At 36.8% G+C, this 15,546-nt stretch overlaps 1 protein-coding gene across 3 annotated transcripts in view; it reads left to right on the top strand.

The window, feature by feature from the left end:
- The window catches only part of LOC113906363 (complement factor H-like), an 88,440-nt gene that overhangs the window by 39,070 nt on the left and 33,824 nt on the right, over positions 1 to 15,546 (top strand). For all 3 annotated transcript variants that reach the window (XM_027564391.1, XM_027564389.1, XM_027564390.1), the window contains exon 10: positions 3,617 to 3,799. In XM_027564391.1, coding sequence (XP_027420192.1) covers positions 3,617 to 3,799 — 183 coding nt within the window. The remainder of the gene's footprint in view (positions 1 to 3,616; positions 3,800 to 15,546) is intronic.

Here is a 15,546-nt window from a genome sequence, read left to right as displayed (position 1 = left end):
TAGCATTCTATTTTTCTTTTAATATATAGTATATTTGGTAATCTCACCTCTTTCATTTTTGGTATTGAGAGTTGTTTCCCTCCTTTATTTTGTGAATAGAGTTTTGTTTTTCAAAATTATCATTTTCTTTTTTTTCTTTATATTTTATTTTTTTTAATTTTATTTTATTTTTAAACTTTACAATATTGTATTAGTTTTGCAAATATCGAAATGAATCCGCCACAGGTATACCTGTGTTCCCCATCCTGAACCCTCCTCCCTCCTCCGTCCCCATACAAATTAACATTTTAAACACACTTAGTTTCTTCCATTTCCTCTCTTGTCTATTTTTTATCTTGTTAATATTCATGATTTTTAACTTTCTTAATTTTCTGTTTTCTCTTTTCAATTAATCTTTCTCAGTTTTTTCTCTCTTGTGGACTTAATTTTCTTTTTTTTCTGATCTCTTCATTTTAATTTTACTCTCTCATTTTTTAAGATAAAAAATGAAAACATTGATTCAAACCATCATGCGTTTTAAATCTAAACCTGTAAAACTATCTTTTTTCACTTCTAAGTATTGCTTTACCTGTGCCTCAAAAATGTATAAATATGTATCAATTTTATTTTCAATTAACTGTATGTGAAATATTTTCTAATATTCCTAGTGGCTTCTTTATGTAACAGTTGTTTAGAAATGTGTTGTTTAATTCCCCCATATTTATGTTTTTCTAAATAATTCATTCTCCATTAACAGTAATACTGTGGTATGATTGTTATCTAGAGAGCTGCATATATTTACTGTACACAATTTGATGATTATCATTGGTGATTACATGGATAATTTATTCTTATTGATTTCTAATCTAATTCACTTGTCATAGAACACACTCTGTAAATTTTTAATTTTTGAATTTTATTCTTTCTTGTTGCACATGATATTGTCTATCTTTGTGATGTTTCCATTTCATATAAAGTATATGCATATTCTAGTTTCTAGATCAGGTTAGCATTGTTCATAGTGTTCTAAAATGTATCTATGTCTTAAAATAGCTTTTTCTAGTTGTTTTATCCATCAGAGTAGCAAATCCATCTCAGAATTGCTAACAAGGGGTGTGGATTTGTCTATTTCTTCCTTCAGTTCTGCCCATCCTTACTTCATGTATTCTGATATATTTTTAGATACATTATATATTTATAATGGCTTAGTCCTTGTGAATTACTTTTTTAATATTTATAAAATAGGTCTTCATAGTTTTCATAATATGCCTTCTCTGGAAGTAAACACTAATTTGTTGAAATATAGATAATTTAAAACACCTGATTTTTTTCGTGTGATAAAAGAATTCCTAATCAATTTCATGTAATGTGTCATCAAATTATTCTCTGTAAATTAAAAGCAATTGTAAATTAAAAGAAAGCTAGCTAAACAACTTATTCACCCACATCACAACACTGGAAAATTAAAAACAATTTTTTTCTGTTATTTAATTACAGAAAATATGTTAAATTAAGTAAAATGAAAACTATATACTTTGCAATCTATGGTATACAGCAAAAAACAAAGATATGTATAGATTAAAACTTGCTTTACTAAAAAAAGGGACTTAAGTAATAGGTAGTACAATCTAGAATCTAGAAAAGAACATACATCCAAAGAACATAGAGGGAAAGAAAAACTAAAATTAAAATGTCAATTTTTATAATAAGATAAAAAGTATAAATAGCTGATTTGCAAAATATTCAGTTTATGGGGAAATGTGTATAGACTAACTTTTGCATGACTTTTAACAAATTAAAATTATTAGGACAAAAATGTTTAAACATCAGACATAAAAGAAAATAAATTATTGAATATACATTGATAAAAATGTCAAAATAGTTAAAACAGAAATAAGAGAAATATTTTTGATGAAACATAAACTATTCCAAGTCTTCCCTGGTGGCTCTGATGATAAAGAGTCCACCTGAGTTGCAGGAGACCTCGGTTCGATTCCTGTGTTGGGAAGATCCACTGGAGGAGGGCAAGGCAACCCACTCCAGTATTCTTGCCTGGAGAATCCAGAATCCCCATGGGCAGAGGAGTCTGGCAGATTATAGTCCATAAAGTCGCAAAGAGTCTGACATTACTGAGTGACTAAGCACAACATGGCACAAAAAATACTCCCATTGACTTAGATCAAAATAGAAAATCTGATGATATTACTAATGATGAATAAAGTGTTTTCAGTCAAATATTTCCCTGAATTTAATACAAAATATTGGCTCCCTGAAAGGATTTATGAGTTTCCAGCCTATATTTGCATAGTGTTTCTAATGAAATAGAAATGAAGTATGACAGGAGAAAGCAAAACCAAGGAGTCATCAGTTCAGTTCAGTTCAGTCGCTCAATCATGTCCAACTCTTTGTGGCCACATGAATCGCAGCATGCCAGGCCTCCCTGTCCATCACCAACTCCTGGAGTTCACCCAGACTCACGTCCATTGAGTCAGTGATGCCATCCAGCCATCTCATCCTCTGTCGTCCCCTTCTCCTCCTGCCCCCAATCCCTCCCAGCATCAGAGTCTTTTCCAATGAGTCAACTCTTCTCATGAGGTGGCCAAAGTACTAGAGTTTCAGTATTAGCATCATTCCTTCCAAAGAAATCCCAGGGATGATCTCCTTCAGAATGGACTGGTTGGATCTCCTTGCAGTCCAAGAGACTCTCAAGAGTCTTCTCCAACACCACAGTTCAAAAGCATCAATTCTTTGGTGCTCAGCCTTCTTCACAGTCCGACTCTCACATCCATACATGACCACAGGAAAAACCATAGCCTTGACTAGGAATCAAAGAGGGCTACAAATTCTTCCAGGTGTATTCATGTAGTCTTCCCTCAGTTGAGCAGAACAGGCTTTGTCTTCAGATTATGAATTGGATATTTGAGGTATCTTTATTTGATGGACTCAGACACAGTTTACAGAGGGATCTTTTATACCCTCTGGTCACATAGAAAAAGCCAGGCTTGCTAATCCGTTAAAGAAGGTGCATTCATCAGTGTATATATCGTTTAACAGTGCAGGTAAGCTAGTGAATTGTACCTCCAGGAGAGTACTGACCTGTAAACATACACTCTAAATCCCAGTGAACCTATCTAACTCTTACCTTGTTCAAGAATCAGCATCAAATTAATAGGTTATTAACTAAATGTAGTTTCTCATCTGGCTAATCAACTCCCATGGTAGAAAAATTTGTGAGGGCTTCATTCCAATTCCAAAATATCTAATCATGAATATCTGCTAAAAAAAAAAAAAAAAGAGAGAGAGAGAGAGACCTTGATAACAGTTTTTCCTCGGTACCTATAACTGAGTGAACAATTCAATTAGGGCATCCTAAAGGTGAGAAAAAAATAAAATCTATTTTACATAAATCATGCAACATTAAGCACAGGAAGAATAAAAGGAAGAAACTAAGACCATGAAACAATGAACCAAATGTGATATACTGAAGTGCTAAACAAGCTTAAGAGTATAATTAGAGAGTATCATATTATTTGATCATTTATGATATATCATTAGAGCTTTCTGTTTATTGAAAAATTTTCCTTTAATATTTGAACTTATGCTTTTTAATCAAGAAATCTTATTTTAACATTTTCAGAAGCACAAATACAACCATGCCCACCTCCACCTCAGATTCCCAATGCTCGAGATATGACAACTACAGTGAAATATCAGGATGGAGAAAAAATATCAATTCTATGTAAAGAAAATTATTTAATTCAAGATGCAGAAGAAATTGTGTGCAAGGATGGGAGATGGCAGTCAATCCCACGTTGTACTGGTAAGTAGTGCATGCATAAGTTTTTTTTTTTTTAAATATGGATCAGCAAAATGAAGTCCTCTCTGTCTCTTCCAATTTACCTTGAAACAGTAAATCTCAGTTTCAGTTTATGAACTGATGAACACTCTTTCACTTCTGATGTGAAACACAGACAAACTCCTTGGGCTACTGTGCAAATAACAGGTAAAATTTATGTTTATGCAAATTTTATTTCTAATGATCAAAAGGACAAGAATGAAGGGACAACTGGGCTGCCCAGCCTGGGAGTCACGGTCCTGAAAAATAAGCCCCCAGAAATTCTGACTTAGAAGTCCAGAGTAACTTGTGCACAAGAAAGCCAGAGGTCTTTAGGAAACAGAGTTTCTTCTGTTCTTTAAAGGCATACAAAATCTCATATACTCTGTGTCCCAGTAAAGAAGCATCAATGGGAAAGAGGCTTGGGTTAGACTAATTTGTTTATCTTTGTGAAACTTCTAGAGAGATAGGAGACAATTGGGATCATAGATACTGGTTCCAGCCATCATGAGAGACAAGTACAACTTTTGAGTTCTCCCTAACACACACATACATAGCTTACTAGCACCAGAGGCTTAACAACTCAGCAGCATGACAGCACCAACCCCAGACTCCACTGGGCTCCACAGCTGCTACACTGGTATCTCACCTTGCTCTTGGGTGTGATATCACCAGCTCAAGTACACTTAGGCCCTGAAGCCAGCTCTATCAATACTTCATCCTGCATATGAGTGGGCTGGCAGCCACCACATGAGGCACAGTCTGTCAGCCACCTGGGGAGGAGGTGGGAACCTTGTCTACCAGTGCACCCAGAGTAGTTGGCATTGGCACGACAGAAGGGCACCCCTATATCATCTAGATCTCCTGCACACATCCTACAGAGGGGAGCATTCTGTTGGGCCCCATAGATTTCTGCATAAGACCACTTCTCTAAGATCAGGAATATACTTAACTCTTAGAAATAAACACAGAGTTAGGTAAAATTAGGAGACAGAGAAATGCATTCCAAATGAAGAAATAAGACAAATCTCAGAAAAGTCACTAAATAAAGTTAACATAAGCAATCTACCCAATAAAGCATTCAAGGTAATGACCATAAAGATGTTCAGTGGACTGTATAGAAGAATGGATGAAAACACATTTTTAAGAATAAGAAAACATAAAGAAGGACTAAACAGTGCTGAAGGATACATGGCAAAACCAATACAATACTGTAAAGTTACAAAATAAAAAAAAATACAGTAGAGAAAATCAATAATAGATTAGAGGATTCAGAAGAATGGATCAGAGATCTGGAAGGCAGGGTAGTGGAAACTTCCCAAACAGTATAGGAAAAAGAAAGAAAAAAATTAAAACTATTTATAAAATGAGGATAGGTTAACAGACATCTGGGACAACATCAGTACCATTCTCATTATAGGGATCTAAAATAGAGAGAGACAGAGACTTATTTGAAGAAATAATAGCTAAACTTTTCTAACCTGGGGAAGGAAAGAGACATTCAGGTCTAGAAGTCAGACAGTCCCAAAGAGAGATGAACCTGAAGAGGTCCATACCAGGACACATTATCATTTAATAGAAAAAAAAATTAATAATGTTGTTGTTCTAAAGTAAACAGCAATGGGATCATACTTATCAATAATTATCTTAAATGTAAATGGGTTGAATGCCCCAACCAAAAGACAAAGACTGGCTGAATGGATACAAAAACAAGACCCCTATATATGCTGTCTAAAAGAGACCCACCTCAAAACAAGGGACACATACAGACTGAAAGTGAAGGGCTGGAAAAAGATATTTCATGCAAATGGAGACCAAAAGAAAGCAGGAGTAGCAATACTCATATCAGATAAAATAGACTTTGAAATAAAGGCCATGAAAAGGGACAAAGAAAGATACTACCTAATGATCAAAGTATCAATCCAAAAATAAGATATAACAGTTATGCACCCAACATAGGAGTATCTCAATATGTAAGGCAAATGCTAACAATATGAAAGGAGAAATGAACAATAACACAATAATAGTGGGAGATTTTAATACCCCACTCACACATATGGACATGTCATCCAAAGAGAAAATTAGCAAGGCAACACAATCTTTAAATGATACAATGAACCAATTAGACCTAAATGATATCTATAGGACATTTCACCCCCAAACAGTGCATTTCACCTTTCTCAAGTGCACAAGGGCCATTCTCCAGGATACATCACATCCTGGGTCATAAATCTAGCCTTGGTAAATTCAAAAAAAAAAAAACTGATATCCTTTCAGAGAACTTTTCTGATCACAATGTGGTAAGATTAGATGTCAACTACAGGAAAAAGAAACTATTAAAAATACAAACATATTGGAAGTTAAGTAACACTATTCCTAATAACCAATAAACTAATGGAAGAAATCAAAAAAGAAATCAAAATATGCATAGAAACAAATGAAAATGAAAACACAGCAACCAAAGACATATGGGAATCAGTAAAAAGAGTACTAAGAGGAAGGTTCATAGCTTTACAAGATTACCTCAAGAAACAAAAGAAAAATAAATAACCTAACTTTATACCTAAAGCAAATAGAAAAAGAAGAACCCCAGGGTTAGTATAAGGAAGGAAATCATAAAAATTAGGGCAGAAATAAATGAAGAAGAAACAAAGAAGACTATAGCAAAAATCAACAAAACTAAAAGCTGCTTCTTTGAGAAGATAAATAAAATAGACAAACCATTAGCTAGACTCATCAAGAAAAAAAGGGAGAAGAATCAAATCAATAAAATTAGAAATGAAAATGGAGAAATCAGAGCAGGCAACACAGAAATACACAGGATCATAAGAGACTACTATCATCAAATATATGCCAATAAAATGGACAACTTGGAAGAAATGGATGAATTCTTAGAAAAGTATAACCTTTCAAAATTGAACCAGGAAGAAAGAGAAAATCTTAACAGACCCATCACAAGCATGGAAATAGAAACTGGAATAAAAAATTTTCCAACAAACAAAAGCCCAGGACCAGACAGCTTCATAGATGAATTTATCAAAAATTTAGAGATGAGCTAACACATATCCACTAGACCATTCAGGTATGACCTAAATCAAATCCCTTATGATTATACAGTGGAAGTGAGAAATAGATTGAAGGGCCTAGATCTGATAGATAGAGTGCCTTATGAACTATGGACTGAGGTTCGTGACATTGTACAGGAGACAGGGATCAAGACCATCCTCATGGAAAAGAAATGCAAAAAAAGCAAAATGGCTGTCTGGGGAGGCCTTACAAATAGCTGTGAAAAGAGAAGCGAAAAGCAAAGGAGCAAAGGAAAGATATAAGCATCTGAATGCGGAGTTCCAAAGAATAGCAAGAAAAAATAAGAAAGCCTTCCTCAGCTATCAGTGCAAAGAAATACAGAAAACAACAGAATGGGAAAGACTAGAGATCTCTTCAAGAAAATTAGAGATACCAAGGGAACATTTCATGCAAAGATGGGCTTGATAAAGGACAGAAATGGTATGGACCTAACAGAAGCAGAAGATATTAAGAAGAGATGGCAAGAATACACAGAAGAACTGTACAAAAAAGATCTTCACGACCCAGATAATCACGATGGTGTGATCACTGACCTAGAGCCAGACATCCTGGAATGTGAAGTCAAGTGGGCCTTAGAAAGCATCACTACAAACAAAGTTAGTAGAGGTGATGGAATTCCAGTTGAGCTCTTTCAAATTCTGAAAGATGATGCTGTGAAAGTGCTGCACTCAATATGCCAGCAAATTTGGAAAACTCATCAGTGGCCACAGGACTGGAAAAGGTCAGTTTTCATTCCAATCCCAAAGAAAGGCAATGCCAAAGAATGCTCAAACTACCGCACAATTGCACTCATCTCACACGCTAGTAAAGTAATGCTCAAAATTCTCCAAGCCAGGCTTCAGCAATATGTGAACCGTGAACTTCCTGAAGTTCAAGCTGGTTTTAGAAAAGGCAGAGGAACCAGAGATCAAATTGCCAACATCCGCTGGATCATGGAAAAAGCAAGAGAGTTCCAGAAAAACATCTATTTCTGCTTTATTGACTATGCCAAAGCCTTTGACTATGTGGATCACAATAAACTGTGGAAAATTCTGAAAGAGATGGGAAAAGCAGACCACCTGAACTGCCTCTTGAGAAATTTGTATGCAGGTCAGGAAGCAAGAGTTAGAACTGGACATGGAACAACAGACTGGTTCCAAATAGGAAAAGGAGTATGTCAAGGCTGTATATTGTCACCCTGCTTATTTAACTTCTATGCAGAGTACATCATGAGAAACACTGGACTGGAAGAAACACAAACTGGAATAAAGATTCCCAGGAGAAATATCAATAACCTCAGATATGCAGATGACACCACCCTTATGGCAGAAAGTGAAGAGGAACTAAAAAGCCTCCTGATGAAAGTGAAAGTGGAGAGGGGAAAAGTTGGCTTAAAGCTCAACATTCAGAAAACGAAGATCATGGCATCCGGTCCCATCACTTCATGGGAAATAGATGGGGAAACAGTAGAAACAGTGTCAGACTTTATTTTTCTGGGCTCCAAAATCACTACAGATGGTGACTGCAGCCATGAAATTAAAAGACGTTTACTCCTTGAAAGGAAAGTTGTGACCAACCTAGATAGCATATTCAAAAGCAGAGACATTACTTTGCCAACAAAAGTTCATCTAGTCAAGGCTATGGTTTTTCCTGTGGTCATGTATGGATGTGAGAGTTGGACTGTGAAGAAGGCTGAGCGCTGAAGAACTGATGCTTTTAAACTACAGTGTTGGAGAAGACTCTTGAGAGTCTCTTGTACTGCAAGGAGATTCAACCAGTCCATTCTAAAGGAGATCAGCCCTGGGATTTCTTTGGAAGAAATGATGCTAAAGCTGAATCTCCAGTACTTTGGCCACCTCATGCGAAGAGTTGACTCATTGGAAAAGACTCTGATGCTGGGAGGGATTGGGGGCAGGAGGAGAAGGGGACGACAGAGGATGAGATGGCTGGATGGCATCACTGACTCGATGGACGTGAGTCTGGGTGAACTTCGGGAGTTGGTGATGGACAGGGAGGCCTGGCGTGCTGCGATTCATGGGTTCGCAAAGAGTTGGACACTACTGAATGACTGAACTGAAGTGAACACCTATCCTTCCCTGGTGGTCAGAGGGTAAAGCATCTGCCTTCAATGTGGTAGACCTGCGTTCAATCCCTGGGTAGGGAAGACCCCTTGGACAAGGAAATGGCAACCCACTCCAGTAGTCTTGCCTGGAAAATCCCACAGTCAGAGAAGCCTGGTAAGCTACAGCCCATGGTGTCACACAGAGTCGGACACGCCTAAACAACTTCACTTTCACTTTTATTTTCAACACCTATCCTACTCAAACCCTTCCCTGAAAATATCAGGGAAGGTAAACTCCCAAACTCCTTCTGTGAGGCCAACATCACCCTAATTCCAAAACCAGACAAAGATGCCACAGAAAAAGAACACTAAAGGCCAATATCACTGATGAACATAGATGCAAAAATCCTTAACAAAATTCTAGCAAACAGAATCCAACAACATATTAAAAAGATCATACATCATGATCAAGTGGGCTTTTTCTCAGGGATGCAAGGATTCCTCAATATTCACAAATCAATCAATGTCATATACCACATTAGCAAATTGGAGGGAAAAAACCCATATGATTATCTCAAAAGATGCAGAGAAAGCCTTTAACAAAGCTCAGCATCCATTTATGATAAAAACCCTACGGAAAGAAGGCATAGAAGGAACATACCTCAACCTAATAAAAACCATATATGATAAACCCACAGCAAACATTATCCTCAGTGGCAAAAAATTGAAATCATTTCCCCTAAAGTGAAGAACAGGACAAGGGTGTTCATGCTCACCACTCCTATTCAACATAGTTTTGGAAGTTTTTTTTTTTTTTTTAATTTTATTTTATTTTTAAACTTTACATAATTGTATTAGTTTTGACAAATATCAAAATGAATCCACCACAGGTATACATGTGTTCCCCATCCTGAACCCTCCTCCCTCCTCCCTCCCCATACCATCCCTCTGGGTCGTCCCAGTGCACTAGCCCCAAGCATCCAGTATCGTGGATCGAACCTGGACTGGCAACTCGTTTCTTACATGATATTTTACATGTTACAATGTCATTCTCCCAAATCTTCCCACCCTCTCCCTCTCCCACAGAGTCCATAAGACTGTTCTATACATCAGTGTCTCTTTTGCTGTCTCGTACACAGGGTTATTGTTACCATCTTTCTAAATTCCATATATATGCATTAGAATACTGTATTTATGTTTTTCCTTCTGGCTTACTTCACTCTGTATAATAGGCTCCAGTTTCATCCACCTCATTAGAACTGATTCAAATGTATTCTTTTTAATGGCTGAGTAATACTCCATTGTGTATATGTACCACTGCTTTCTTATCCATTCATCTGCTGATGGACATCTAGGTTGCTTCCATGTCTTGGCTATTATAAACAGTGCTGCGATGAACATTGGGGTACACGTGTCTCTTTCCCTTCTGGTTTCCTCAGTGTGTATGCCCAGCAGTGGGGTTGCTGGATCATAAGGCAGTTCTATTTCCAGTTTTTTAAGGAATCTCCACACTGTTCTCCATAGTGGCTGTACTAGTTTGCATTCCCACCAACAGTGTAAGAGGGTTCCCTTTTCTCCACACCCTCTCCAGCACTTATTATTTGTAGACTTTTGGATCGCAGCCATTCTGACTGGTGTGAAATGGTACCTCATAGTGGTTTTGATTTGCATTTCTTTGATAATGAGTGATGTTGAGCATCTTTTCATGTGTTTGTTAGCCATCTGTATGTCTTTTTTGGAGAAATGTCTATTTAGTTCTTTGGCCCATTTTTTGATTGGGTCGTTTATTTTTCTGGAGTTGAGCTGTAGGAGTTGCTTGTATATTTTTGAGATTAGTTGTTTGTCGGTTGCTTCATTTGCTATTATTTTCTCCCATTCTGAAGGCTGTCTTTTCACCTTGCTAATAGTTTCCTTTGATGTGCAGAAGCTTTTAAGGTTAATTAGGTCCCATTTGTTTATTTTTGTTTTTATTTCCAATATTCTGGGAGGTGGGTCATAGAGGATCCTGCTGTGATGTATGTCGGAGAGTGTTTTGCCTATGTTCTCCTCTAGGAGTTTTATAGTTCCTGGTCTTACGTTGAGATCTTTAATCCATTTTGAGTTTATTTTTGTGTATGGTGTTAGAAAGTGGTCCAGTTTCATTCTTTTACAAGTGGTTGACCAGATTTCCCAGCACCACTTGTTAAAGAGATTGTCTTTAATCCATTGTATATTCTTGCCTCCTTTGTCGAAGATAAGGTGTCCATATGTGCGTGGATTTATCTCTGGGCTTTCTATTTTATTCCATTGATCAATATTTCTGTCTTTGTGCCAGTACCATACTGTCTTGATAACTGTGGCTTTGTAGTAGAGCCTGAAGTCAGGTAGGTTGATTCCTCCAGTTCCAGTCTTCTTTCTCAAGATCGCTTTGGCTATTCGAGGTTTTTTGTATTTCCATACAAATTGTGAAATTATTTGTTCTAGCTCTGTGAAGAATACTGTTGGTAGCTTGATAGGGATTGCGTTGAATCTATAAATTGCTTTGGGTAGTATACTCATTTTCACTATATTGATTCTTCCAATCCATGAACATGGTATATTTCTCCATCTATTAGTGTCCTCTTTGATTTCTTTCACCAGTGTTTTATAGTTTTCTATATATAGGTCTTTAGTTTCTTTAGGTAGATATATTCCTAAGTATTTTATTCTTTCTGTTGCAATGGTGAATGGAATTGTTTCCTTAATTTCTCTTTCTGTTTTCTCATTATTAGTGTATAGGAATGCAAGGGATTTCTGTGTGTTGATTTTATATCCTGCAACTTTACTGTAGTCATTGATTATTTCTAGTAATTTTCTGGTGGACTCTTTAGGGTTTTCTATGTAGAGGATCATGTCATCTGCAAATAGTGAGAGTTTTACTTCTTCTTTTCCAATTTGGATTCTTTTGATTTCTTTTTCTGCTCTGATTGCTGTGGCCAAAACTTCCAAAACTATGTTGAATAGTAATGGTGAAAGTGGGCACCCTTGTCTTGTTCCTGACTTTAGAGGAAATGCTTTCAATTTTTCACCATTGAGGATAATGTTTGCAGTGGGTTTGTCATATATAGCTTTTATTATGTTGAGGTATGTTCCTTCTATTCCTGCTTTCTGGAGAGTTTTTATCATAAATGGATGTTGAATTTTGTCAAAGGCTTTCTCTGCATCTATTGAGATAATCATATGGTTTTTATTTTTCAATTTGTTAATGTGGTGTATTACATTGACTGATTTGCGGATATTGAAGAATCCTTGCATCCCTGGGATAAAGCCCACTTGATCATGGTGTATGATCTTTTTAATGTGTTGTTGGATTCTGATTGCTAGAATTTTGTTAAGGATTTTTGCATCTATGTTCATCAGTGATATTGGCCTGTAGTTTTCTTTTTTTGTGGGATCTTTGTCAGGTTTTGGTATTAGGGTGATGGTGGCCTCATAGAATGAGTTTGGAAGTTTACCTTCCTCTGCAATTTTCTGGAAGAGTTTGAGCAGGATAGGTGTTAGCTCTTCTCTAAATTTTTGGTAGAATTCAGCTGTGAAGCCGTCTGGACCGGGGCTTTTGTTTGCTGGAAGATTTTTGATTACAGTTTCAATTTCCATGCTTGTGATGGGTCTGTTAAGATTTTCTATTTCTTCCTGGTCCAGTTTTGGAAAGTTGTACTTTTCTAAGAATTTGTCCATTTCTTCCACGTTGTCCATTTTATTGGCATATAATTGTTGATAGTAGTCTCTTATGATCCTTTGTATTTCTGTGTTGTCTGTTGTGATCTCTCCATTTTCGTTTCTAATTTTGTTGATTTGATTTTTCTCCCTTTGTTTCTTGATGAGTCTGGCTAATGGTTTGTCAATTTTATTTATCCTTTCAAAGAACCAGCTTTTGGTTTTGTTGATTTTTGCTATGGTCTCTTTTGTTTCTTTTGCATTTATTTCTGCTCTAATTTTAAGATTTCTTTCCTTCTACTAACCCTGGGGTTCTTCATTTCTTCCTTTTCTAGTTGCTTTAGGTGTAGAGTTAGGTTATTTATTTGACTTTTTTCTTGTTTCTTGAGGTGTGCCTGTATTGCTATGAACTTTCCCCTTAGGACTGCTTTTACCGTGTCCCACAGGTTTTGGGTTGTTGTGTTTTCATTTTCATTCGTTTCTATGCAAATTTTGATTTCTTTTTGATTTCTTCTGTGATTTGTTGGTTATTCAGCAGCGTGTTGTTCAGCCTCCATATGTTGGAATTTTTAATAGTTTTTCTCCTGTAATTGAGATCTAATCTTACTGCATTGTGGTCAGAAAAAATGCTTGGAATGATTTCTATCTTTTTGAATTTACCAAGGCTAGCTTTATGGCCCAGGATGTGATCTATCCTGGAGAAGGTTCCATGTGCGCTTGAGAAAAAGGTGAAATTCATTGTTTTGGGATGAAATGACCTATAGATATCAATTAGGTCTAACTGGTCTATTGTATCGTTTAAAGTTTGTGTTTCCTTGTTAATTTTCTGTTTAGTTGATCTATCCATAGGTGTAAGTGGGGTATTAAGGTCTCCCACTATTATTGTGTTATTGTTAATTTCTCCTTTCATACTTGTTAGCAGTTGTCTTACGTACTGTGGTGCTCCCGTGTTGGGTGCATATATATTTATAATTGTTATATCTTCTTCTTGGATTGATCCTTTGATCATTATGTAGTGACCTTCTTTGTCTCTTTTCACAGCCTTTGTTTTAAAGTCTATTTTATCTGATATGAGTATTGCTACTCCTGCTTTCTTTTGGTCCCTATTTGCATGGAAAATCTTTTTCCAGCCCTTCACTTTCAGTCTGTATGTGTCCCCTGTTTTGAGGTGGGTCTCTTGTAGACAACATATGTAGGGGTCTTGTTTTTGTATCCATTCAGCCAGTCTTTGTCTTTTGGTTGGGGCATTCAACCCATTTACGTTTAAGGTAATTACTGATAAGTATGTTCCCGTTGCCATTTACTTTATTGTTTTGGGTTCGAGTTTATACACCGTTTTTGTGTTTCCTGTCTAGAGAATATCCTTTAGTATTTGTTGGAGAGCTGGTTTGGTGGTGCAGAATTCTCTCAGCTTTTGCTTGTCTGAAAAGCTTTTGATTTCTCCTTCATACTTGAATGAGATCCTTGCTGGGTACAATAATCTGGGCTGTAGGTTATTTTCTTTCATCATTTTAAGTATGTCTTGCCATTCCCTCCTGGCTTGAAGAGTTTCTATTGAAAGATCAGCTGTTATCCTTATGGGAATTCCCTTGTGTGTTATTTGTTGTTTTTCCCTTGCTGCTTTTAATATTTGTTCTTTGTGTTTGATCTTTGTTAATTTGATTAATATGTGTCTTGGGGTGTTTCGTCTTGGGTTTATCCTGTTTGGTACTCTCTGGGTTTCTTGGACTTGGGTGATTATTTCCTTCCCCATTTTAGGGAAGTTTTCCACTATTATCTCCTCAAGTATTTTCTCATGGTCTTTCTTTTTGTCTTCTTCTTCTGGAACCCCTATGATTCGAATGTTGTAGCGTTTAATATTGTCCTGGAGGTCTCTGAGATTGTCCTCATTTCTTTTAATTCGTTTTTCTTTTATCCTCTCTGATTCATTTATTTCTACCATTCTATCTTCTAATTCACTAATCCTGTCTTCTGCCTCTGTTATTCTACTATTTGTTGCCTCCAGAGTGTTTTTAATTTCACTTATTGCATTATTCATTATATATTGACTCTTTTTTATTTCTTCTAGGTCCTTGTTAAACCTTTCTTGCATCTTCTCAATCCTTGTCTCCAGGCTATTTATCTGTGATTCCATTTTAGTTTCAAGATTTTGGATCAATTTCACTATCATTATTCGGAATTCTTTATCAGGTAGATTCCCTATCTCTTCCTCTTTTGTTTGGTTTGGTGGGCATTTATCCTGTTCCTTTATCTGCTGAGTATTCCTCTGTCTCTTCATCTTGTTTAAATTGCTGAGTTTGGGGTGTCCTTTCTGTATTCTGGCAGTTTGTGGAGTTCTCTTTATTGTGGTGTTTCCTCGCTGTGTGTGGGTTTGTACAGGTGGCTTGTCAAGGTTTCCTGGTTAGGGAAGCTTGTGTCGGTGTTCTGGTGGGTGGAGCTGTATTTCTTCTCTCTGGAGTGCAATGAAATGTCCAGTAATGAGTTATGAGATGTCTATAGTTTTGGGGTGACTTTGGGCAGCCTGTATCTTGAAGCTCAGGGCTGTGTTCCTTTGTTGCTGGAGAATTTGCTTGGTATGTCTTGCCCTGGAACTTATTGGCCCTTGTGTGGTGCTTGGTTTCAGTGTCGGTATGGAGGCATTTGATGAGCTCCTGTGAATGAATGTTCCTTGGAGTCAGGAGTTCCCTGGAGTCAGGGTTTGGACTTAAGTCTCCTGCTTCCGATTATCGGTCTTATTTTTACAGTAGTTTCAAAACTTCTCCTTCTATACAGCACCATTGATAAAACATCTACATTAAAGATGATAAGTTTCTCTACAGTGAGGGTCACTCAGAGAGGTTCACGGGGTTACATGGAGAAGAGAAGAGGGAGGAGGGAGTTAGTGGTGACCCAAATGAGATGAGGTGAATCAATAGTGGAGAGAGTGGGC

This window comes from Bos indicus x Bos taurus, chromosome 16 (assembly GCF_003369695.1).
Source record: "Bos indicus x Bos taurus breed Angus x Brahman F1 hybrid chromosome 16, Bos_hybrid_MaternalHap_v2.0, whole genome shotgun sequence".
Classification (NCBI taxonomy): domain Eukaryota; kingdom Metazoa; phylum Chordata; class Mammalia; order Artiodactyla; family Bovidae; genus Bos; species Bos indicus x Bos taurus.
Note: the sequence above shows the minus strand (reverse complement) of the source record. Positions and strands in the feature narration are given on the sequence as shown.